Source organism: Falco punctatus (genome assembly GCF_963210335.1).
Source record: "Falco punctatus genome assembly, chromosome: 11".
In the NCBI taxonomy this organism is placed as follows: domain Eukaryota; kingdom Metazoa; phylum Chordata; class Aves; order Falconiformes; family Falconidae; genus Falco; species Falco punctatus.
In genome coordinates, this window is record NC_137591.1 from 27,685,940 (window position 1) to 27,700,908 (window position 14,969).

Sequence of the window (14,969 nt, forward strand, 5' to 3'; positions counted from 1 at the left end):
AAAGCCCCCCAAAAGCCAGGGGAGCCCGTCCTGCCCTGGGCAGTCAGGGAATTGGGTGGTCCCAAGCATGAGGTTGGACCCGTGGAACCAGGCTGGGGGTGAACTTGAGCCCCTGGGATTGCCTGATCCCTTGTTGAACCTGTTGGTATAAGGTGGAGGTGAATTTATGGCATCATGGTGGGGTCGGGGCTGGAAGTGACTGGAGCTGCCCAGCCCTTCCTTTACTTGGAGCAGGGCTGGCTTGGATGCTGGGTCAGGTTGCTCAGGGCTAGGACCAGTCGAGTGCTGGCTGTCCCCAAGGAAGGAGATTTCTTCTTTTGACCTGAATGCTCTTTCTTTTCCTTTCTTTTGTTTTTATAACCTTCCTTTTGAAATTCTGAGTGGAAAATAGAAAGGTTTTAATTTTTTCTTTTGTTTCTATATTCATTTTCCATCTCAAGAGCTTTACAAAAAAATCAGAGGCAAATATAATATCTTGCAAGAAGGGATATCTTAAGCTGGAAGGGAATGAAAATAGCTCCTTCCCCCACGGTGGTACAGCACATTGAAAAACCAGTGAGTGTGTAAAATCCCCAAAGGGGTAGGAAAACCAGCCTGCAGGATTTTTTAGCCAGGATATCTGTTTCTTGGAAAGAAGAAAAAAAAAAAGTTTCAAGATCATCACTGTTTTATCTGCAAAATGAATGACACGAGCAGCATTTCCTTCTCTCTTAGTTATTCCTGCCCCGCTTACAAAGCTGGCCAAATTGGGGTGGTGGCAGCGATGGCACATCCTCTTACTCCTGGTGACTTTGCTTTTCCATCATTTGCCTCTCCATTAATCTCAGTACAAACAAAGGCTCTGAAGAGACAAGCTGAAAAGCTCCTGGGGGTACGTTTAAATCAGTCCTTTCTAATAATGTCTGTCGACCTCTCTGTGGAAGCACTGCTCCCCAAGGAAAGGACACGGAGCCGCAGCAGCGTGCTGAAATATGGTGGGGTGTAATTAATTCTGACCTCTGGCTCCCGCTCACTCACTCTCAATATTAAATTTGACTAGTGATATTGTGGTTTTTCAATTATCCTTGTTTTCCAGGGGGCACAGGGAGGGGAGGGTGTCGCCGCTCAAAATTCAACTTGGTGGGAGATGCATTGGCTGGGATGTGGAACTCACATGCCATGGGCTGGATGGGATCGATCCTTGGGTCATCTCTATTGGGATGGCATTTGGGCTTGGACACAGTGTTGTGTGTGCTTCTCCCCCTCCTACCTGTGTCCATCCTGCTTCCAAAATGAGATACTTGTCTGGTGCCGGGATGGGGCCAGCTCCCTGCCTGGTGCTACATGCTGTTGGGGTCGTGGAGAGGGGGGGCAGGTACAGAAAGAAACAGCCTTTAGGGAAACAGGGAGGAAAATCGGCATTTTGGTCTTGTCCTTCTGGCCTTGCCCAGGAGGTTGCTTTCTGGCTGCTCCTGAAGTCAGTAGAGGATTTTTATCAGACTCTTCGAGGGCCTGGAGGGGACCCAGAGCCATCAGCTCCTACAGGACCTTATTGGTGAAAGTCTTGGTAGCATGTCCTTGACCAGAAATGGAGCAAGTTAAAACAGCTTTAGAAGCCATGCACTTGCTTGACCTTTTATTTTTGTGTAGAAAAGGCTCGAGGGTTGCTAGTGTATTTTGGCAGCGGCTGTTTGCTGGGAAGGCTTCGTTTGTCTGTTTATTTAACCCTATCATTCTAACAGTGCCCCTGCTTGTCATGGTGTGGTCTCTGGAGGGTCGGGGGGGGTGTTAAGTGACCACTTTTGGACCTCAGCCAGGAGGCAGGGACGAAGGTGCCCTTTTCTGGGAAGGCTCAGGTTGTTCATGTGTAGCAGTAGGGTTAAACAGCCCAGTGCCAACCCCCTCTCCTCTTCTGCCCCCCTTTCCTCTCTGCCACCACCTCCCCAGGATGTCCCTCATCACCGGTGTCCTCTGCCACAGCACCAGGCTTCACAAGGGGACATGGGACCTGCTTAAGTGTTCTCATCAGGGCAGGAGCTTGTTTAGGGATGCTCCTGCAGGACACCCATGTGTGGACCCCCCTAGTTTAAGCCCTCCAAAACCTCTGGGGTCCCTGGATGGGGCCGTCCCCCTTCTCTGTGTCCCAGCAATGCCCAACAGCAGCTCTGCCTTGGAAAGCGAGCTGTGCTTGTTGGCATCCACCGCTGTGGCGAGCTCTCCGAGGCTGGGATGCACGGCAGAGCGGGATGCCAGATGGGGTAGGACCGAACCCAGTGGTTTGGACCCTGGGAAAGCTGGGTTAGGTGGAGAAAGGTGAAAAGCAGGGCTGTCCAGCTTCACCTCCTCTCCTCACTTTCCCCAGCCTCTCGGAGAACGCAGCCACCAGCTCAGGTCTGGATTTTCCAGAGGCCAAGGACTGACTTTTCAGACGCTCCATCCCCAGTTGCCAGCAGGGTCTTGGCTGGGCCCTGGGGAGAGCTTGCCCCCCGGGGCTGTGGAGTTTGCATCAGCCCCTGGGATGAAACAAGTCCGGTTCAGCCCGGTTGCTATGTCCCCTCGAAGCATCGGAAGACGCATTCAGGCAGCAGGAATGATGAGAAGGGCTTGAGCCGGGAGGGGGCGGGGGGGGGGGGGGGGGGGAGGAGAAGGGAAATTAAAAAAAAAAAAAAAAAAAAAAAGGAAAACGCCACTTGCTGCAAAGCAAGCGAATTCTCCAATAAACCTGAATCTGCTGAGAATACATTTTACAAACATGCAGCGAAGTTGGCCGCTTTTGTTTGGGCGTTTGTTAAGCATTAACTAAAGAATGCCATGGTCCAGCCTGCTCGGTGTGAAACCTAATTCTCCCCCTTTCTGGAGCCATGGCATGGAGTGCTCAATTTTTTTCTCTCTGTAGGACTGCAGCCTTCTGGTACTCCAGCCAAAAAACACTCATATTTTAGCAAGCTTAGCCCCGGCCCCGTTGCCAGGCAGTAAAGCGAACACTTGCCCGCCTCGGGGGGAGGGAGCTGGGAGACGGGGAAGGGTCAGGAGAACAGCCCCAGGGAAAACATCCCTCCTTCATCCCACCCAGAGCTCTCCCAGGGCTTGGGGTGTGTGGGGAGGGAAGGCAAGGGTGGCTGCGGGTGCTCTGCTCTGTCAGCCTGGGAACCCGGAGACCCCGGCTGGGTTTGGAGGTGCCCGGGATAGCTGGTGCTGTGTTGCCCTCTGAATCACTCTCCCCGTCCCCAGGACATGCCAGCCTGCTCTCTGCAGTGCTGGGGTGGACTCAGCCCTTTCCTACTTTCTCCCACAGCCTTGTCACCCTCCCACGATGGCTGAGGGTCCACATGGTCCCCTCATGAGGATGCCAAGAGATGCCCTCACAGGCACCACGCATGGTGGATGCATCTGTCCTGCTTCCTTCTGGGTTGCGGTCCATGCCCTCGGCCTCATCCTTTATCCCCAGGAGGGCCAGAGTGGGGGACAGGGTGACCTGAGTCCAGCAGCAGCAAGAGAGTGACTCGTTCCCAAGCCATGGGTGGAGGGTTGACAGCCACTGGCATTTTTCCACTGCCAGCCCATTGAGGACCTGGTGCTGCCTTCCCCCCTTCCGACAAGTGACAGTGAGTGAGAAGATGACCCAGTGCCAAGACAACTCAATCCAGCATCCTTGCTCCCCATGGAGCCCTGTGGCTCACCGCTGGCACCCGCCGCCAGCCTCCTCCCGCGCCTCTCGCGCTGTGTGTGGCCGTCAGCTTGTCCCCATGCCAAGGTCACGTCTCTGGCAGGGGTCGTGGCTTTGCTTTCCAGTGAGCCATCAGCTGGGGATGGCTGTGAGCACGAGCAGGCTGGAACTCCAGCACTTCTGACGGGTTGGTCGGGGTCTGCTCAGGTTCCTCCGGGGTCATGGTGAGAGCAGGTGATGAGTTGGTCAGATCTCTGCACCAAGGTGCTGGAAAACACAGCACCTCTGCGGATGCACCTGCTGTGGCAGCCCTGGCAGGGAGGCGAGCGGGGCAGCTGCTTTGTGGGGACTGGTGCCATCAGGGTCATTGGGGGTTGCTCCTGCCCCTCTCACCACATCCCAGGGCCAGGTTGGCAAGCATCCCTCTGCCCAGCAGAGCTGCCTTGCCTTACCCACTGCCTGAACCAAGCCTCTGCACGGCGTTTGAGATTTGTCCATCAGTATTTAATATCGGCGTCCCTGACCCGCCACCCCCTCCCCGGGGAGGCTCCGAAGGGCTGTGTTTGTATGCGGCGCACACAGACAGACAGCAGCCGGGAAGCGCCCGTCAATCATGGCCCCTTTCAGCCTGTCACCTCAAAATAAAGGGAGAAAGAGGGGGTGGTGGCTCCGATGGGAACCGGGGGCTGCCCACGCTGCTCCCCCTCCATCAGTGCGGGAAGGGACATGGGATGCGCCTCCCCAGAGGTGGCTTTGGCCACGTGTTGAAATTTCTAGGTTTCAGTGATGATGCGTGGATGGGAAACCCCAGAGCAGAGGTCTGGGATGGATTTCTTGAGGAAGAGGAACTGCACAGAGAGGTGTGACTGTGTCCCAGGGGAAGCGGGGTGGTGGTGTCTGTAGCATCAGCTAGCTTGCTTGGGGGGTTTTCAGCAGGAATGTTAGACTTTTGGAAATGGCAAAATACTTTGTTTCAAGATTTTCTTGAAACCCACCACCACCACCTTTGTTTCAAAACTACAGATTTCATTTCAAAAGGGACCTAAATTTAAAAAAAAAACACAAACTTGGTGTGGATGAATCAATAGAGGAACAGGAACATTTTTAAGATCAGAAACAAAAGGTTGTGTGTTGTGATAAAAATTGCTTGCATCACTATATTTTTATTCCAGTTCTTCGTAAGTTGAGTGGGTTTCTTTTCGCCTACAAATATTCACTGTCAGCGCTTCAATGAGGCTTTTACCGAGTCACTTGTGGCAGGCTGGGTTTCCAGCGAGCATCACAGAGCTGAGCAGGTCACCCCGTCTGGTGCCCTGCCCTGTGCCTGCCAGCTCTGAACATGATTAAACAAAGCCAAAGGCTGCTAGCCAGGGGTTAGCTTTTGAACCCCAGGCTATGGAGGGAAAAAAATTAAATCTACCAAGAACTAAAGCCCACAGCATCCCTAGAATGGCAGAAATGAAGGCGCTCCCATTGCAGTTTGGGGGCTGGTAATTTGTTCTTGGTTTAAAACCTGTTGAAGTCCTTGGTCAGAGCCTGTCCTTCTCTTCTGTGGAGCCTCCTGTAGAGAAATGTAATCTCAAAGTCCCCTTTGCAGTTGCAGGGAGACACAAAGAGGTAGAGAGGGGAGAAAAGATGGCATATGCTCTGCAGCCTGCTGCTTGCAGCAGGAGGGGGCTGGGCACAGAGCTGGAGATCCCAGAGGTGGAGGAAAACATCTCTGGATCCAGGCTGGTGTGGATTGCTGAGGCAAAAATGTTAAATTAATTGCTAGATCCAGTGCTGGAAGAAAATTTTCCTTCAGCCCTGTCTCAGGCTGACCAGGGGTGTTTCAGTTGGCTTATTTATGCAGGAGTTGTCTATGCAGGAGTTATCCTATGTGGAGCTAACCCTATGTGGGGTTATTCCAGAGTGGGATCATCCATGTGTGGGGTTATCCATGCGGGAGGTTATCTGTGCGGGGGGTTATCCGTGCATGCTCTTCCTCCCTGGTCCCTGCAGAGAAGCTGGTACCGTCCAGGGCTGGTCCAGGGCTGTAGGGATCTGGGACACCAGCAATGCCCTGTACTCTCTCCATTACTACCTGCGGTAGGCTGCAGGTTTTATGCTCGTGACCTTTTAGCGCCTAAGATCTCGGTTTATTGTGGGTTTATAGGGAGCTCTTTATGGTTTTGTACTGTGGAAGAGGTTTTATGGGGATTTCTCTGCATCTCACGTTGCCCAGGGATGGGGGAGTCCTGCACTGGGCAGCAAAAGCTGCCTGGTCCGTCTGGCATCCCTCAGCAGGAGCTGTTGGGGACTCAGCAGTTTGGAAATGAAGTCATTTATTCAGCGACTTAAGTACGGCTTTAAGTGTCTAATATTAGGCAGCCATTTACCTAAATCTCACACCTTTGTGTTTTGCAACACGCTTTGGGCTTAGAAACATCCATTGCTCGGCTGGTGCTGCTGTGCATAATTGGCAAAGGTTTATGGCGCTCTAATCAGTACCCTGGAAATAGAGATTTTGGACACATTCATTCGTGAAGATTAGATAGCAGTAAGGTAATAACTTATCAATATTTTATTACTTAGAGCAGTTAGTAATCCCAACAGGTAGGGCTTAAACTTCATTTAAACAAGATGAGAATGTGTTACCAGATGAATACAAATCACCTCCACTTTGACACAAAAGAGACATAATTAAAGGCAAAATGACTACAGAAATATTAACACAAGCCTGCGCTGCTCAGAGCTGGGGCAAGAATAAAAATGACCCTTCAGAAGGGATGCTTTCAAGGGAATATGCATCCCTCTTCTCCCAGGGCAGTCACAGGGATGTTGGAAATACATCTTAGAGACAGACAGTTGTATGTAAACCTGGGAAATCGTAGTTTAATGTACAAAAAAGCTACTAATGGCATTATCTGGAATTACCAACTCCCCCTCCTTTTATTTGATGATTTTCTGCTTTCTGTAGTGACAGTAGTGTTTTATAAAAGCTTTATAACATCCCTTTCCTACTTCTTGGGGGATGCTACAATTTGCTGAGTGTGCCCAGGATTTGGCTGGCACAGGGAGAGTGATGTACCCCATCCCCATGCTCGCCACCACCAGTTTGGGAAAACCTGGGAGGGAGCAGGCACTGCCCATGTGCTGGTGTGCCATGTCCGTGAGAGGACCCCAAGATGGGAGGGTTGCCAATAAATGCCAATGCCAATAAAGTGGGGTGCATTTGGGGGCCCCATTCCTGACCCTTCAAGCCCTTGCCACCCAGCCCTCAAGGCTGGTGGACGCCGCTGATGGGCAGCAGTGTGCAGTGCCAGCTGTGTGCACATCTGGCAAGCAGCTGTTTGCCTCCAGAGCTTGGTGTCCACCAGCTGCAGCATGGGGCACTGGGAGGTGATGTCCCGTGGCTGACCTTGCCCATCGGCGTGGGGAGGCAGGCGTTATCCTCTGCTCCTGCACATGTCTGCCCTTCTCATGCTGGTGGGACGTGCCGCCTTGCCCGGGCTCGCTGGCTCCACGCAGGCAAGCGCTGCTCTCTGACGAGACGGGCACAGATGTGCCCAGCTGCTGCCACCAAATCTCCTGGGCTCACTGCCTGCACGGCAGAGCCTGCCTGTCCCCCTCCGGCGGTTTGCACAGCTGACCGTCTTGTTTGTCATCTATTGGGCAGCTAAACTGGTGAATTGGAAAAGCGAAATGAAGCCTGGCTGGGATTTCAGGGGAGCAGGGGCAGCTCGTGGGCTGCAGCAGGACGCACTCCCCTTAGCTGCTGGGGAGCTTTTGTTCAGCAGTGCCGCTGGAGGTAGGGGTGCCTTCGACTTGGGAGCTACCTCTGGGGCATGAAGACACGCACCTGCCTTGCTATTGCCCCCCGTCTCCTGGTTTTATGGGCTACTGAGCTCATCACAAAAACTTTTTGACATTGTCCCCATTTCCTGATGGTTTCGCTGCGAGGGTTTCGCATACATCTGGTCCTCTCCTCCTTGGAACGGGGCTGACTCAGCACTTTTCATTTCCTATGTGGTTTGTTGTAACAGCCAAAAAAAGAGAAAGGATCGAAAGCCTGCTGGTGGCTGCAGGGCTTCTCTCCCCCTCCCCAGCCAGCCAGCCCCAGCCCTGCAGGTCTCTCCCCGGGATGACACATGGGATGGGGACCATGGCAGTGGGAGTTATCGGGGCCGTTGGAAGGCTGGATGCAGCGCTCCCTGCACAGGTCCCTAGGGCATCTCTGGGCTGGGACAGGGGCGATGCTCGGAGATAACCTCTTCAGGATGTGCGCTGACTTCTGACTTCTCTTTCTGGGCCAAAGTCATCAAAACAGGGGAATAATAATGTCCAGTTCCCACAGATATTTAGGGCAAGGCTGGGTAAAAGGTGATTTTTTCTTTATGGAGCCCAAGCCAAAAACATAGATATCTGGGGGTGATGAAGAGATTCAGCGTTGGTACCTTCAAACATCTCTACTGGGGGAAACATCCCATTCACTTAAAACATCCAGCCCAGGGTTTAGCTCCAGGTGCCTCCGAGTCCTCTCAAGAAAACACTGATGCTTGTCACCTCTGCTCTGCTCGCCTCAGTTTCCCCAGCTGTAAATCATTGATCATGCTACTGAGCTGTGGTTGTTGGGTTTTTTAAGTCAGAAAAAGAAAAGCTTTGTTTTAACCTGAAGTGCTATTGCTGTAGTTACTATTGTTGGCTTTGAAGTATAAAGCCAGTGTGTTGAAACCTGGAAACTGTACAATTAGGGATGCCTCAAACACTGTCACATCAATGTCAAGGAACAAGCTGAGCTTTTTGTTTTCCTTTTGACACATCAAGTCTTCAGCCTGTCACCAGCCTTAACCCCCAAACTGCTGCCACGGAGGTCTTTATGATATATTAGACATTCCTGATGTGCTTGCAAGCAGGAAGGGGGCTGTTCCAGTGACCCAGGCTAGAGGAACAGGGTGGTTTGTGGGTGACCAACAGCACAGGTCCTTTCTGCAGGTGCTTGTTGAGAGGCACAGATGAGCTTGCTGGCCCCATTGCCATCTCCAGCATCTCCTTATGTCTAGGCATCAGCTGGAGGCAGGTTTTATCAGTTGGCCTGATAAAACTCATGTAGATGTGTTGTATCCACATCTTGTGGCGGTGGGAGCTGGACCATTGGGTTTGCCGCCTGTTTGCTTTTCGCCTGGAGTATCTGGAAGTTGAGGTCTTTGTCCTTCAACAGTATCCATGGCAAGCACCTGCTAACAGATCAACCAGAAACGCTAAAGTTGACCCAAAAGCAGCATCCCCCATTGGCACAGGGCAAGCTTGCAGCATGTGCCTTATCACGGCAGGGTGCCAGCACCATTGTGCCTAGTCCCCCAACACAATCAAAGCACCAATGGGGTGACCCAGTGATCCTGTGCCAATGCCCGTCTCCCCACCATGGGTGCCCCATCCGTTGTCCCCAGTGCCATGCCACCCGCTGGGTGCAGCTGTGGTGCTGCAGCGTGTCCCAGCAGGATCTCCTCTTGCTCTTGCAGGCTCTTTGCGGTGAAGTGTGCTGGGTGCCTGGAGGCCATTGCGCCCAGTGAGCTGGTGATGCGCGCCCAGAAGAGCGTCTACCACCTGCGCTGCTTCTGCTGCTGCGTCTGTGAGCGGCGCCTGCAGAAGGGCGACGAGTTTGTGCTGAAGGAGGGGCAGCTCCTCTGTAAGGGCGACTACGAGAAGGAGCGGGAGCTGCTGAGCTTGGTGAGCCCGGCTCTGTCGGATTCTGGTAAGGGGCCGCCCGCGCCCAGCGTCTCCCTGGCTGGTCCCGCTCTGAGGCCCCGGTGAGCGCGGTGGGGTCTGGAGGTGAGGTTTGGGGTCGCTGCCCTGAACCTCTGCCAGGGTCCGAAGGGAAAAGCTCTGTAAGCACCATTGCATCCTCCAGCCAGTCTCTCCCACCTCACTGGCAAAGGCAGGAGTGGGGACCTTGGCAGTGGAGGGGCTGCAGGGCTGGAGGATGCTCTGGGAACCATTCCATCTCATTAGGCTCATTTTTATAAGGGTTTTTGCTCCTGGCCTGTGCAGGGCACCAGCACCCCATCCCAAAGGGTACACAGCCTCCCTGGGCACGGGAGGGAGAGTCGTGCTGGCTGAAGGTGACATCTCCCACCTCCTCACCTGAGGAAATGGAGGAGCTGCCCCTGGTATAAATACACCGTAAATGAGAGTCTTCCTGAAAACAAAATCATGGTCCCAAGCATCCCACTGACTACCTTGGGCTAAACCTTCTGTGTCCCTCCCTTGTGCCTCGCTGTCCCCACCTGGGACTCTGGAAAGGCTGAGTGCAAGAATTGAGATGCTTCTGCTGCAGCCACCCTTTTTAATACTGAGGGGAAACTGAGGCACAGAGCTAAAACTTGAACTGGCAACAGGGAACCTGCAAATCTTGTGTCCCCAGTGGCTTCCCAGAGAGTCGATGACTGGAGCCAGACTGCAGACCTGGTGTGGTGGCACTGTGGGGACACTGCAGAGCCCAGGGGGGCTGCAGGAGGGATGGCACGTGGCTGGAGGTGGGCAGGGGGCTGGCATTCTGCTCCAGCCAGGGTGTCACTGCCGGACTGGGTTGCCCAGAGCATCAGATCATCATTAAAATATGTATTTACAGTCAATGCAAATCAAATCTGAATGTTTCCCAGGAAGATAAATTTAGTAAGAAAACCCAGCAACAGGGGCCGGGGGGATGGAAATGACCTGCTAGCAGAAATCCTCATGTTGATGCCGTCCCCGCAGAGCCCTGCTCCTCTTGAGGTTGGGCAGCCCCACACCATGTGCCTGGGTCACTCGGCTCCTCTTAAAAACCGTCACTGGGGGAAAATCTGCTTTGCTCAGGGAAGGATTTCCCTGCTAAATGCCATGCTCTGGAAAGGGCTGACAGCAAACTGGCAGGGAGCCTGTCTTTTCCCTGCTACAGCAAAGCACTGGATAAAAAAAAAAATTTGAAAAATCATTGTTACAAGCCCATTTAGGAGGGGGTTGTTCAGGTGTGATGTGGGGCAGGTCATGGACATGGCAAAGCCTGGAGCTCATGGCCAGGTGCAGGCAGTGCTGTGGCTGGGGGAAGGTGTCGGGGGGGAAAGGGATGGCTTTGGTGGAGATGGAGCAAAAATTACCCAAACCCCATGTTTCTCTTTAATATCGTGCTCCTCTGCAGCGAGAGCCTGGCTGCTTTGCAGCACTGTCTGCAGCTGGCTCTGTTCGAGCTCTGCAACCCCGCTTGCTGTACAGAAAAAATCCTCCCCCCAAATAACGGTGACGATATTTAAAAAATAGAGTGAGGCCATGGGAGGAGGTGGCTGAAAGAAGCTGGTGAGTGATGGTCCAACGCTGGAGGAGCTGGAGGGGCAGGAAAGCAGCAAGATCCAGCATGCTGGCGCTGGCTCTTGCCTTAGCCCTGGGAAAGTCCTTAATTGATTGAAGAATTATTATTTTTTCCTTCTGGGATGAGCAAACTCTTTCAGTTAAAATAGGAACCAGTGAGGAGACGTCATGCAAGAAAAGAAGTGAACTGGCCACCACGGTTTGGGTTTATTCCTAGTGGGGGGAAAGGGCAGTTTGGGAAAGGTGGGGGAGCTTTTTCTCCCCAGCGACTCATCCGCCTGTGGTCCAGCCCCACTGCCAGGGCCTCTGGCCAAACCAAGAGCTTCAACTAGCAAAAACCTCCAGGGGAGGTACTTAGTTCGGTGGAAACTCCAGCTGAGACTCAGGGGATGCAAAAGGCTGGTGTGGGAGTCAAAAGGAAACGGCAACCCCCTGGCTGCTTGGAAGCCCAGGCCGAAGCCCCTGGCAGCCCCTGGCAGCCCCTGGCTCAGGGGTCCCAGCCCTTCTCATTTCCCTGCAGACCCATAGCTTAGCCCCACCACTGTCCGTGCCTGGTTTTGGTTGCCACCAACAGTTCCTAGGGATGTCTTGTGGCTCTTGGGATGGTGGCATGGCGGGGACCAGCCCAAGGTGCATGTGCCATGTGGGTGCTCGGCGTGGCACGGCATTGCCTCCTCCTGCTGCATTCCCCTGGGGACCACACTGGGGGATGCAGAGGGTGTCCCCGCTCTGGCACTGGTCCTGGATGCCCTTCACCAACAGCATGCCATGTACTTGTCCAGCCTTTCCCTGTCCCCATCCTCGCTGCTTTGAAGCCCCCCCACCCTCTCTCCCCCCGGCTGCCGCGCACCAAAGGCCACTTTATGAGAAAGCACAGATAAAAAGCAAGCCATATGTTGTCTGTAATCTCCCAAACCCTCGCTTCAATTACTGCCTCCCCCGAGCCTCCGCTGCCCAGCCTAAGTAAACAAGCCCCTCTGAAAGAGGACCCCGCTTTCCAATTAAAAGTGTCCTAACGTTTCTCCTCTCCCTAAATCCTCCCAAGCGAGGAATGTCCTGGCCCCGGCGGCGGGATGCGGGCTCGGCGGGTCGGACCAAGGGCACGCCGCACAATATCCATCGCCCAGGCCCCTTCCCAGGTGACGTCAGGGGCAGCCCCAGACACTCATTAATTTCTCCCCCTCCTCGGTGGGGAAAGGCTTGAAAGGGAGAGTTAATTAAAAATAATACCCCGCCAAATCCGGCTTCGCTTTTCCTTCTTTCCCTTTGACACTGGGAGGGATTTGGGGAGCAGGTGTTGGGGGGGAGGGCTTGAAGGGGGGGGGTGGGGGGGGTGGGAGCTGCTCCACATCGGTTTTCCCCCTTGGCATGGGTTTTGAGCATCATTTGCTTGATGGAGTTCATGAGCCTCTGGTTCCCCGCTGCTGGGCTCTCCCTCTCCTGGACTGGAGGGGACTGGGGTGTTCACCTCATTTTAGGGATGCAAAGGTGTTCAGGCACTGATATGTCTCCACTGGTTGACATTCCTTCTCCTGATATTTGTAAAAATCTCTACCCTTCCATCAAAATTAAAATCCTTCAGGTTTCAGGAAAGCTGGCAACTTGGCGGAGCAGAGACCCTGCTTGTGCTGGTGATGAGAAGGAGGCAGCGGTGGCTGCTGCTCAGCCCCATTAACCATCAGAGACTCCACACCCTGGGGGTCCCCAGCACTGGGGCTCTCAGACCTACCTCATTACTGTATCCCTCACGCTGGGACATGAAGAGAGAAGTTTGTCTTTCCCTGTGCCGCTGCTGCTGTGGGTATGCTGTGGATGTGCTGTGAGCTAGTGGGGAGCTTGCAGCAGCAGCAAGGTGGTGGCTCTTGGGGGCCAGCATCCAGGTCCAGGCTGTTTGGGGACCACCAGTGTGAAGATCCGTCCCCATCCCAGCCCTCCCCACAGGGAAGGCCTCCATACCAGCTGGTGAGCCCAGGAAAGAGACCAGCAGTGTGAAGGGAAGAGGTAACTGGTACCTGAGAGCATCCTTGCTCCTCCACTGTGATCACTGCCTCCCCTCGCCCTGGAGATCTGCTCCTCTCCCCATTCCCAGCTGGGCTTCTTTTGGATTTATGCTTTTCTGATGTGTGTGATCCATGATCAGCTCTTGCTGTGGGCTTCAACCTGACCTGCTTTCGCTGTGAATCTGAGCCAGGCTTACACACCCCTGCTGCATCCCCATCTCCCAGAGACACAGCAGCCCTGGGACGGGTCTTGGGCCAAGTACAGCCTTGCAACTGCATCAAACCAGCACCTCAGCTCCATTATCGATTCCCAGTCAGAGGGTGGAGGAGCTTTCTGGAAAAGGCTTGTGAGAGGGAAGGACCTGTGCTGTCAAACCTGCAGTACAGCCCTCCCACACCGGCTGAGCAGGCGAGACCATCGACACGGTGGTGATGCAGTAAGTGAGGAGGGCTGGTAAGAGGCAAGGCAGCGCTGCCTGCTTTCCCGGAGCAGCTCCTGCCCGAAAGCCCCGTGGCCCTGAGCGGCGAAGAGCAGCAGGGAGAGACACACCAGTGCCTGGGAACACAATGGAGCAGCACATTGCAGCAAGTACCCAAGGGGTGAAGCTTGAAGCAGCCTGCACTTCTGTCCAGGGAGATTTAAAATTCCATGCCAGGGAGGAAACACAGGTGAAAAGGTGCCCCTTGTATTTGTGGTCAAAAGCCTGGGCTCTAAATGCGGTTGACATCCATGGTAGGGCAAGTCAGGAGGAGTTTGTGAGGTTGTGGCTAACGTGTTGCCCTCTCTGAGGATCTCTGCTCACCCCACACCCTGACCTTCCCTAGCCTGAGCTGTCCAGGCAGGGGGACCAGATGCCTGGTCACCAGCTAGGCTGGGGGACACCCCCAGGGGCACAGTGGTCCTCCATGTCTGCTGTCCTCTTGAGTGAACGTGGCCTGCCTCTGTCCAGATGTGTCCCCAGCTGTGGCCTGGCAGAAAATCCCTGTGGGGCAGGCAGGGATTTGGGTCTGATGGAGAGAAATCAGGCATCCCAGGGTTTCACACTGCAGCTGCTCAGGCAGTTGGGGAAAAGAAGAACCCAAAAGCACATCTGCTGGCTTGAGCAAATGTCCAAAACAAAAACCCCAAACTGCGAGTCACAGCAGCTCTCCCTGTCTCTGAGCTACCATGGGGCAGCCAGCCCCAGACCTCAGCTTCTCACACACATTCACAAGAAGATCCCCACCACAAACAGTTTCTTTTAAATCCCCCAGATTATTCGGGACATGCTGGAAAGTGGTGTGCATGGCCCATTGTCTGTAAAGGACCTCTTTGTTTCCCCCCCACCCCCACCCCCGTAGGCAAGAGCGACGATGAGGACAGCATTTGCAAACTGGGCCAAGCCTCGGGGAAGGGTGCTGAGGATGGGAAAGATCACAAGCGGCCCAAGCGGCCCCGCACGATCCTGACCACGCAGCAGCGGAGGGCGTTCAAGGCATCGTTTGAGGTCTCCTCCAAGCCCTGCAGGAAGGTATGGGGAGAAAGGCCCATGCTCAGCTGCCTCCAGTCCCGGGGATGTCCTGGATGCTGGGCAAGGAGTTGCTCCAGCTGCTCTATCCCCTCCTAAATTCCCCCTGAAAAGCTGAGTGGGCTGAGATGCTGCTGTCATTCCTCTCTCCAAGGTGCGGGAGACACTGGCGGCCGAGACGGGGCTGAGCGTCCGTGTGGTGCAGGTCTGGTTCCAGAACCAGCGAGCAAAGGTGGGCACGAGGGCTGGCCCTCTGCCAGCAGCCAGTGCTGGGGCTCCCCTCCCTCCCCTTGCTTTGACCAAGGGATGATTTCACTCCTTTTTTCCTCCCTTCCCACCCAGATGAAGAAGCTCGCCAGGAGACAGCAGCAGCAGCAGCAGGATCAGCAAAACACACAGCGCCTGAGCTCAGGTACCCCCGTCACACCCAGCTCTCCCCACGCTTGGAGTACCCCGTTTCCCAGCCCTCTCCAGGCTTCCCAAGGGGTCTGG

The 14,969-nt window shown here is 54.3% G+C and overlaps 1 protein-coding gene across 10 annotated transcripts in view; it reads left to right on the plus strand.

The window, feature by feature from the left end:
• Window positions 1–14,969, plus strand: part of LMX1A (LIM homeobox transcription factor 1 alpha) — a 90,184-nt gene that overhangs the window by 36,259 nt on the left and 38,956 nt on the right. For all 10 annotated transcript variants that reach the window (XM_080407413.1, XM_080407415.1, XM_080407416.1 and 7 more), the window contains 4 exons: window positions 9,148–9,380; window positions 14,311–14,480; window positions 14,632–14,709; window positions 14,820–14,889. In XM_080407413.1, the coding sequence (XP_080263539.1) occupies window positions 9,148–9,380; window positions 14,311–14,480; window positions 14,632–14,709; window positions 14,820–14,889 (551 nt within the window). The remainder of the gene's footprint in view (window positions 1–9,147; window positions 9,381–14,310; window positions 14,481–14,631; window positions 14,710–14,819; window positions 14,890–14,969) is intronic.